This window comes from Leucopleurus acutus (genome assembly GCF_964270905.1).
Source record: "Leucopleurus acutus genome assembly, chromosome: 7".
In the NCBI taxonomy this organism is placed as follows: Eukaryota; Metazoa; Chordata; class Mammalia; order Artiodactyla; family Delphinidae; genus Leucopleurus; species Leucopleurus acutus.
This window is the reverse complement of record NC_139150.1, coordinates 113,554,453-113,565,284: the sequence shown is the minus strand read 5'-3', so window position 1 is coordinate 113,565,284 and position 10,832 is coordinate 113,554,453. Positions and strand designations below refer to the sequence as shown.

The window sequence follows — 10,832 nt, the reverse complement described above, 5'->3', positions numbered from 1 at the left end:
TATATATATTTAAAACCCCCATGTTTTATAGTAATAAACACAACTGAAAGACATTTGCAAACACTAAGACTTCAGTTTTTCACTGAGGTCTATGGACTCAGATTCTTGGAGTCTGAAAAAGTATCTTCCCCTTTAGGGGACTCCACATGCTACCCGAGTTTGAGGAACACTTTATCATAGTCCCCTTTTTAGAAGAATCACTGGACATTTTTCCTTTGTTTCAATACCAAAAAGAGCTGTCCTCTGAGTAACGGACATATTTCGTCTCAAGTGATTAGTTAGGTTTCCTGCTTTGCTACAAATCTCAGCACCAAATTTGTGAATTATCTCCCCAAATTGTAGAGACCCTTTGACCATGAACTTTCTGTTCCTACTTCAACTTGGCTTAATATTATATTGCTTGCACTCATTTGCCTGAGGTATTCATTTGCCTGATAATGTTGACTTTCCCAAACACTTGTTTTTAACTTAATTTCAGTTTGATCTGTGTGTATGTGTGTATAAACAAACACACACACATATATATACATTGCACTATATATCATGTAGTTAAACCTTATTTTGGGGAAGGAGATGGAATATAAATAAATCTTATGAAAATTTATACTGCCAAAATTACGCATCAACACTTTAAATCCTTGACTTTGGTCTACAAATCATACCTTTAAAGTAATAGTATTAATTTTTGACAGATATTTTTAGAAATGCTTTTTTTTTTTTTTTTTTTTTTTTTGGCGGTACGCGGGCCTCTCACTGCTGTGGCCTCTCCCGTTGCAGAGCACAGGCTCAGCAGCCGTGGCTCACGGGCCCAGCCGCTCCGTGGCATGTGGGATTCTCCCGGACTGGGGCACGAACCTGTGTTCCCTGCATCGGCAGGCGGACTCTCAACCACTGTGCCACCAGGGAAGCCCTAGAAATGAATTCTTGTTCAAAATATTCCAAATCAGTTTACAAACTAATTATACAAATTAGGTTCATTACTGCATGGTAAGTTACTGAAAAAGATCACATATCATTTATCTTGATTACCCACTTCATTCACTAAACTTGGTTGCAAGTAACTTTAAGCTTTTTGCAAAAAAGTTAAATGCTCTCAGAACAGACTTGTATCAAGAAAGACAATCAAAAGAATCTGGTATATAAGCTGTCAGGGAATTTCTGAAAGAGAAGTTTCAAGATATTTTGTGTAATGGAATACCTTCATTAGAATAAGTCTGTATCTCTGCTTTGAAGACACAAAACATTTATTTGGATAAGTACGTCCTTATATTTTTTCCCCAAAGTGGAATTATTTTATTGTCCTTTGACATTTTTTTTAATAAAGTAGAGCTCCCTTAAATTTCTACTGATAGGTTTCATAGCAACCACCATAAGCATAAAACGTGATTCTGTTTGCGCCTATTTCTGATAATCTGAACTACTACGTAGTGAAGCACACAGGCAGCACTATCTGCTGGCTTATAAGAAGGACTGGTTTACGTTCAATCTGTTCCTTGCTGCTAATGGCCTGAACTACTCCTTGGCAGTTATTCTGTTAGCTTAAGAAGAAAAGTAATGAAAATGCAGTGGGGTCTGAAGCTATAAGAGTACTTACTGGGCGTCCCTGGTGGCACAGTGGTTAAGAATCCGCCTGCCAGTGCAGGGGACACGGGTTCGAGCTCTGGTCCAGGAAGATCCCACATGCCGCGGAGCAACTAAGCCCGTGCACCACAACTACTGAGCCTGCACTCTAGAGCCTGTGAGCCACAACTACTGAGCCCGTGTGCCACAGCTACTGAGGCCTGCACGCCTAGAGCCTGTGCTCCGCAACAAGAGAAGCCACCACAATGAGAAGTCCACACGCCGCAACAAAGAGCGGCCCCTGCTTGCCGCAACTAGAGAAAGCCCACGCACAGCAACAAAGACCCAACGCAGCCAAAAATAAATAAATAAATAAATTAAAAAAAAAAAAGAGTACTTACTCTACCTGAAGATTTTCTAGTTTCAATTTAACGATAACTATTAGAATTTTATCAAGAATTTTACTTCCATTAAAGCAACTCAAGAAACAGTTTTTGCTGAGCTTACAGTTAATGTAAATAAGTCTACATAACCATAAAGTTTCTCCCAAAATAAAAAGCATTCTTGAGCTGTGATTTTAGCAGGCTTAATTTTTCATGAGTCAAAATGTCAAATATTTTAATAAAACCCTGGCTCTGAAATACCTGAACTGAACACCCCTCTGAACACGAAGTCCGGGTCCTTACCAACTCACGCCAACTGCCTCTACCGTTTCCATCAGGTGCTCCCGCTGCCTCTTCCACTATGTCAGTCCTTTCACTTCAGAAACCTTCACTGGTTTCCTCCAGTTCCTTACACATTTCACAGGGTCAATCACAAAGACTAATTCTCAACAGGAAGCTCCTAATACAGTCAGTCTAACCCTAACACACATGAATCACTGGTTTGTTCTTTTCCCTACAAGTCACGCCTTCTACGTTTCTTTCCATTTTTCCCAGTTTGATCTCCCTTCTCTAATTCCTACTGCACTGAAAACATTTCAGAATGAGCACTTCTATGTATAGTTTTACACTTTCTTTCCTATCTGTCTTATCTCCCAAGGAAACTGTACACAACATGTAAGCACAGACCATGCCCTTCAGTGGCCACAGAAATGAAGTGCCAGGCCCACGGGGGCTCCATAAACACTCTGAAAATCCACCACAGTGCATGAGGTTGGAGGTCATGCTCCATCTGATAGCAAAGGAAACAAACTCGAGACAAAATAAATCACCTTGTGTCATGACCAGCTTGTCAGAGTCGGGAATGTAACTCTGGTCTCTAGGTTCCATGTTCAGTGCTCTTGACCAATTTAAGGGGAAAAACATTTTTAACTTTAATAACTTCTAATAAAGTCCTAACACATTCTGAGTAATTCTATTGGTAAATATTTTCCAAATATAAAAATGGTTTACCCTCAAATCACTGTAGATGAACTCTACTTACTCTCAACAGAAGAGATTACATTTGATTCTAGTTAGGAGAAATTTTACGTATGTGTCTAAAATTTTAATTCTGCCTCCTTAATAAAAAAGTATTCTAATTTCTAGAGCTGTCCAATAAGGAGGCTTTTAAAAAATCTCATTCAAAATGTTACTTGCAAATTAAATTAAAATATTGACTTAAAAAACTTGAGCCAATAAAAGCTTATGCCAGAAACAGTCAAAAAGAAGGACACAGTTAATTGCTTCAAAGTACTACATATAATTCCAATATAGATTTCACCAAAATGCATGTGATATAACGTCATCAATTTACATTTGTCATTTTATTTTTTGCACATTTATTTAAAATATAAGGACGTGAGGAAATCTTACCTTCTTGATAGGCTCCATCTGCCATAACTAAATGAAGAATCTTGGAATAAAGATGCTGATGTTCATTTCCCAAAAGATTCTGAACCACTGTTGAACAAATCTCAATATTTTCATCTTCATCTTCATGAACAGCCTATACCAAATTTCCAAATATAAATTAATATTTGAATGTTAACCTCCTCTAATTGGAGACTTTGTTTATAATTTATAATGGGTCTAATGACCAATAAAAATCACTGACATTTCACTAGTAATTCAAACAGAGCATATTTCAAAATTAAATGCTTTAGGTGACATTTTACTCACTTTTACTTTCTCGTACACCTCAAAGAACTTTTCGAAGCCTATTTCCTGCTCTAGGTGAAGCCTTAGTTCCTCTAAATGATTAAAGACACTGTCGTATTCACATTCACTAGTTATCTCACCATCACTGTTATCTAAAAACATAAATAAAAAAGAAGACATTTTATGATGTAAAAGACTGAATAAAATAATTCTTACCGTAACTGATTAAAATCCTGTGACACGTGAATACTGTCATTGGTAGACTACTTGTACATTCAATATGAAGTTTCTGTCATTATAATACTTGTCATACATATAGGTAATCAATGTATGTATATATAAACTTGTCTTAACAGGAATGTTACTTTAGAAATCTTTTCTTTTATAGACATAAACAGTGAGTCAGGTTAGAATAAAAACTATTCCAAGAGATGTCACTGAATTTAGCTAAAAAAAAAAAAAAAAAAAAGGAAAAAGCATACCCGTATGTTCTGCACTGAGGCAACCCACTCTATTTTTAAAAACTTGATATTAAACATAGGGCAAAACATGAACAAGCATATAGATGACCTAAGATGTGTATCATAAAACTTGGAAGGCACTTAAAAAGTATTATAAATGCTTTATATGTTTTATGTCATGTACATGCCCAAGGTAATTTGAAAAATTCTAGTAAAAGAAAAATGAATGCAGAATCATTCTTTTTCACATTACCTCTTCTTCTCAAATAAATCGTTATTTAAATACACAAATTTTCTATGCATCTTAGGGTCAATGATATGAACAAGGAGCTGTTTCCAAACCAAAAAAAAAAAAAAAGAAGTGTCAAGGTTTTAAAAACTCTTTCAGTTTAACCCTGCTGGTTAAGCACTGTATGTGGAAGCCCTTTGTAAAACATAAAGGGCTAAGAAAACTAAGTTACTATCTTTATTACTAGGAAAATAAGTCACGAAGTGGAGGATAACAGGATAAAAATGCTTCAGGAAGCATTTCCATACTTTAGTGGAAAAGAAATGGGACAACTATGTAGGCAGACTGTGTGAGAAGAGAGAGTGGACGCAAGTCAGCGACACACAACAGGCTTCAGCCTCACTTAAGGCTGGAAGGGGCTCGTGTTGGAGGCCAGAAAGAGACACGCTGCTTGCAGTGTGGGCCACCACGCACCCGAGTGCCACTCCTCGTTGAGAGCGCTCTCGCTGCTAGGGCTGTCGTCCTCATCGCCCGCGTCCGTGCCGTTGGCGGCCTGCTCCGCGTCGCTGGTCTTCAGGCCCAACCCCTCCTCCTCGCTGTAGTCCTCCCCAGGCTGCTCCCGCAGCAGCTGCTCCATGGAGGCCTGAAGCTCTTGTAAGTCTGTGTCAGCCTCTTCAAACACACTGAGAATTAAAAATTAAATGGAACGTTACCAAAACTTTACCTTTCTGAAATTTTACTTCATATACATGCGCTCCTTTCTACTTAAAAGTACTCGTTGTGGGTAAAAAGAAATCTGAAAAAACACAGTTTTTAACAAAGGAAATGAGGATTCACACAATTGATAAATAAAGCACACGACACATCTGGAATACGTACGCCCGAAGATGACTTGTATAAAATGGTCCTGATTTGTCAGAGAGAATCATGTAACTATCAACATTATTAATTCCTTAAGTTTTGAAAGAATGCTTCAATATTGAAGAGCCAGACTAAATATTTTTCTTTCATGTAGTTTTGAAGGTTCAGCAAAATCTTGGTGTGGATGTGCGACAGCTGGGCACTCGCCTCACTGCGGGGGCCTTGCCCTCCAGGCACTGCCCAGAGTATTAATTCTACTTTTGTGCAATTACAGATGCTGAAATGAACTGATTTATGCAAGTAATATCTTACACTCATATAATACCTTAGTTATTAAAGCTGTTTATCCTACTATTTAAATTTTATCCATACAAAACTCACTTTAGAAACACGGAAACTATGAATCAAGGTGCTCAAGTGACTTGTCAAGGCCACGTGGTCAATAAATGACAAAAACGAGACTGAGATTCAGGCCTTCTGACCACGTCTACAAGACCCCGGAAGCACACTCAGCACGCAGCCCCACCCCCCGAGGAGCTGCTTCTTTCTCCCTGGGGCAAATGGAAGGACCTGTAGACCAAGAGTTCATTCGAGTTTTAGATACGTAAAGTCCTCTGAAAGATCAGGGACCCACAGTGAGGATTTCAATAGTGGAAAAGCAGTATTAAGCAGAACACAAGGCTGATGAAGCCCTTTCTTAAAGTTTAGACTCTAATTGAATAAACAAATACTTACTGAAGAACTAAAACATAAATATTATTATGTGAGACCTCATACAAAATTTTCATTAACAGAAAAATAATTTTTAATGTAGAAATATCTTTATTTTGTACATAGGTGTACAAACTCCTACACTTTGACTTTGCAGCACTTAAAGAAAAGCAAACATCATCTAATTAGAATGAGAAGGACAGTGTCTAATCTTTTGGATCATCCTTCTAGGAGCATTTAGCTTAATATTTAATTACCAGCCTTACATACCACGCACATCTGCTAGGTACCATTGCTATGTGACTAGGCATTAACCTGTTGGTAAAATCTTCCTGTAGAGGAATTAGTTTCCACCACAGATGGTATTAAAGCAAGTGGGCTGCTAACTACGCCAATGTAAGAAAAGTGTAAGAGGATTAACATTTTTTATGAAATGAGCACACAGAAAATTGACTCAGGTACTTTAAAACCTGGTCCTGAATTTTCTTTTTAGTAGGTTTTATTATATGACCATAAATAAAGTTTGGATCAAAAACATGCATATTTTCCAAAGAAAAATGTCAAGTGAAATTTCCCTATATGCATATGGAGTAACTTACTTGAAAAAAAACTTACTTTTCAAATTTTAAAAATAACATTAAAACCTTCTAACTTAAATTTTAAAATAAAATTCTGTCATCAACTAGTAATTAAAAGAATATAAGCCACAAATAAGCTATATTCACTCAGATAAAAACTGATGACTTATAAAAACTCTGAGGAAAAAACTGTTACCAAGGATTCTGTCAACCACAGAGGTGCTGAAATGTTGTCCTGTTATCCAACAGGCTTAATAAAAATACAATGTAAAGTGCTTAATGACCACAGCCAAGCAGAAGAAGCAAGGATAAAAAGGTAACTTTTCCTCCAAGTTTTGAGGGCACCAGCAAAAATCTACAGAACTCTATGGGGGAAAAATAAAGTCAACCTTTATTTGTTTTTTTGGCCACATTGCGTGGCTTGTGGGATCTTAGTTCCCCGACCAGGGGTTGAACCCGGGCCCTCGGCAGTGAAAGCATGGAGTCCTAACCACTGGACAGCCAGAGAATTCAAAAGTCAACCTTTGAAAGATAAAGTTTGGCTAGAAATTTAAAAAGAAAGGGCAAGCCTTAAGAAAAACAAAAACAGAAAATAAAATGCACCAGATGCAGTGCCCAGCTCAAGAATTAAAGGGAGAAAAATCATGAGACTGCTATCATGTTTTCAATTAGATCAAAACACACATTGTTTCTACTGAAAGGCAGAGGTAAAAAGGAGAAACTTAAATTCAAACAAATCAAAAATAAATCATAAAAATTATAGCATTTTGCAACCTATTTTCCCGGTGACTTGAATACACTTCTTGAACAATCTGGTTTTATTTCCCCCAAAACGCTGTAACATTTGTCAGATGGGCTGAGAAGGCTGACTGATATCAAGGAAGCTGAACGGGCATTACTGTTTAAGGAGCTGCCAGTTCCCAGCTCTTTCAGGAGTGTTGTTAAATTTTCCTCTGGGATTCTAGATTCCTCAGGCATTAATAAGGAGGGAATTTTGTGAAGGCAGGTAAGTGCAGAACTCACATGTGAGCATGTGCGCACACATACACACACACACACTATTCCACCTGCTAACTGCCCACTGCCATGGTTTTGAAATCACAGGCGGCAGGAGACAGATGGGGAGCTTTCTGGCATCTTCCTGGGGAAGAGTAGAGTAGTGAGTCCTTCAGTTCCCCACTGCAATCCCTGTACCATGTGGCATCAAACTACCAAACAGTCATTATCCTGCTGAGGTTCACTCAATTACGCACCAGCCACATCAAGCGTTGTGACGGGCGCTCAGTGGCCAGTAAGACAGAGAACACAATGGTGACCCTGTCCTTACATCCTTCAAGTGACATTAAGTTACAGTATTTAGAGGCAGACACACATATCAAAGTTTCCTTGACTGTACTTTAAAATACACTGTAAAAAGTTAAAGGAGTAGTGCAAGGTCAGCTACAGATCATGTTTGAAAACTGTGGGTGAGGCTCCATCTCTAGAACATGTGTAAATTCAGAAATCCTGTTAGGGTCGGTATCTATGAATGTCATCATGCTCACATGTCCTCAGAGTCGGAAGGTCCTTCCTTAACATGCTCATCTTCCATTTCATCCATTTCAAGATTGTCCTGACGTCCATCTCCGACAATGGGGACATCCATCAGTGTTCTGAACAGCTTTGAGAGGTCTGGAAGTGAACATGTCCTCAACATCTATAAAAAGGCAACCGATGTCTTATTAGGAGTGAGACAGTGAGAAAATTAAAACGAGAGAAAAAATTAGAAAATTGGAGCTAATAATAATTTTGTTATTTATATATACACATCGATCATCCATTTAAAGCTAGAAGCTTCAGGGGCGACTTGCCTAAGCTGAGAACCTACTTCTCTTGAACTTCAGCTCAGGGTTTTTTCAGTGATGAAAGTAAGCTTGAGAGTTCTGCTTGGGTTTCAATGTGAAGTGGACTTTAAAAGGTAGGGAGGGTGTTTATCTGGGGTGTGCACATGGAGGGAGCTGGAGCTGGATGGAGCTGGGTCAGGCCCTGCCACCCCTCGGCCACAGCACCCCTCCTGAGTCTTCCTCTCACTTCTCAACGTCCAACGCGCTCCGGGTACTTTTGCCCAAGCTTGGCTAAGCAGCACCCCACACAACTGGTGGCCCTTAGTGTCCCTTTGCCCTAACAGATGCTGGGTGGCCAACAGCTTAAGGCAGGGCCTCCAGTTAGTGCAAAGAAGAGCCCACTGGGGGCTCCCTGAGCAGCGGACTGCAAGCAGGGACTGCGAGCAGCGAGCGCCTTTCCCACCAGAAAGGACTGCTGGGAAGATAGGCACCTCCAAGTTCACGCTGACAGCACCTGGAGCAGCAGGGTGAGGAAGAGCCCAGCACACCGAGATGAGACAGCACAACACGGAGGAGGTGCCTGAAACGTGAACCGCGTTGGATAAGACCAGGAAAACAGGAACAGCCTCTGTCCAGCACCCTTTCCACAGTCGGAACGTGACGGACAGACAGGGCTACGGCACACACATCTGCAGAAGTCAGTCTCAGGGCTGGTCAACCCTAAAGGGGTCGGTAAGATCTGAAACGTGACTCCTAAGGCCCCGATAGGAGCCCAGCACCAGATGGGAGACTGTGCAGAACACACAATGTTTGGCACATTAATGAAAATGTATACACTTGGCCAATTTTATTGGTACAATCTGTTAGTGAGAATAAAAAGGAATAGACTTCTATTATTTGAACGTAATTTACATATCACAGCACTCAAGAGAAAAAAAATGGTGATGCGCTACAAGATGGCGCAGATACACTGCCTGGTTAAAGCACTTAACAATGGTACTGTCAGCAGAATTTACGCTTGACTTGTTTGTTATTTTAATGGTTTGAGCCACATATATTATAAACCCGGGGTATGCAAAATATGCAGCCACTAACAGTTTACCCAGATACATGCTAATCGATAAAAATAAATAGCATATACGCATTATATACCTAAATACAAGGGGACTACACAAAAGGATGCAATATTTTTTAGGCTGAGATAAGTTTTAGCCCTGGTAAAATCACCTCAATTTCTAGTTTATTCCTGTCATTAGTTAAAATAAACTTCATCACCAAACATAAAATAATAGGGTTAGAAAGAAATTTCAAGTGGTCTGTACCTCTGGGAATGGGTTTACACACCCATCAATCCAACAGTTCCCAAAGGTCCTATATTTAAAATCCTAATGTTCATAGTCTTCCCTGACAGACTGCTAAAGTTTTAGACAGGATATTCATCTTCATAAGAAGAATTTTATGTAAGAACACTTCCAGTTCTGTAATTCTGAGTCTACTAGATTTCTTTCATATTGTTTAAATACTATTCTATAGTTCTGACATTAATAGAAAGAAATCCTCCTGAAAATAGTTATTAATCCAGAACATGTTGCCTGAGATCTTACTTCATTTATAGTCAGACTCATTTTTTCCAAAATTTTTTGTAGTATGATTATTTATGCAGCTAGCATTTGGTACCATTATAAATCAAACAGGAAACCAATGTTTTAGAAAACCTTAAAACATTTTTAAAAACGCAGTTCCTTTAGATCTCTCACTGTTGGTTCTATTTTTTCTCAAAAATGAAGACAACCACATAAAGAATGAATGAATTTAGTAGTAGTTGCACTAACAGAACTTCACATGAAATTCTACTTAATTCCATCAACTCAGTTTTCCATCTGTAGTATTTTTAATATAAAATTATGTGTTAGTAATCCTCTGGCTGTACTATAAAATAGTTTATGATGCGCATTTGTTTAGCTTCTGCTTACTGCAATTCAACGGTAACACCACACCCTCAAAAGAGCTTGTACGAATACTTGCTCACTTCAACCCATAAACAAGGTTAAAAATGGACTTAAAACATTAGAAAATTATGAACACTTACCAAAGGCAAAAATTACGGACATTTTCTAAGAATTGATATTTTAGCAAATCAAAAGAAGACATTTAAGGCACTTGTGTTATCTGTGAATTGTACATTAATATTTACTTTCCCCCACTCTGCATTTGCTATAACAATAAATTCTCCAGTTTTCATAGAGATCAGTCTTCCACTCTACTCCCCACATGAGATCACTAGAAGGTCTCATCTTTACACTATTTCATCCTGACCTATTGCAAATTTACCTTCAATAATCTTCATTTATGTGTTATACTCTCAATTTTGTTAAGTCACTCTGTTACAACTGCCTTATGAAAGCTGCCACTGTATTTATGGTGTTTCTTGTCAGAAACAGTGCAGCCCAGAAGACAATGTAAGTCTAGATCTAGTAGAAATACCCTTTCAAAGTGAAAGTGAAATTAAAATGTTTTTAAATAAACAA

General features: G+C 38.5%; 1 protein-coding gene across 4 annotated transcripts in view; it reads right to left on the bottom strand.

The window, feature by feature from the left end:
• Positions 1-10,832, bottom strand: part of NEK1 (NIMA related kinase 1) — a 210,494-nt gene that overhangs the window by 11,731 nt on the left and 187,931 nt on the right. For all 4 annotated transcript variants that reach the window (XM_082843558.1, XM_082843560.1, XM_082843559.1 and 1 more), the window contains 4 exons: positions 8,026-8,177; positions 4,806-5,014; positions 3,663-3,793; positions 3,357-3,489 (listed from right to left, as the gene is read on the bottom strand). In XM_082843558.1, the coding sequence (XP_082699684.1) occupies positions 3,357-3,489; positions 3,663-3,793; positions 4,806-5,014; positions 8,026-8,177 (625 nt within the window). The remainder of the gene's footprint in view (positions 1-3,356; positions 3,490-3,662; positions 3,794-4,805; positions 5,015-8,025; positions 8,178-10,832) is intronic.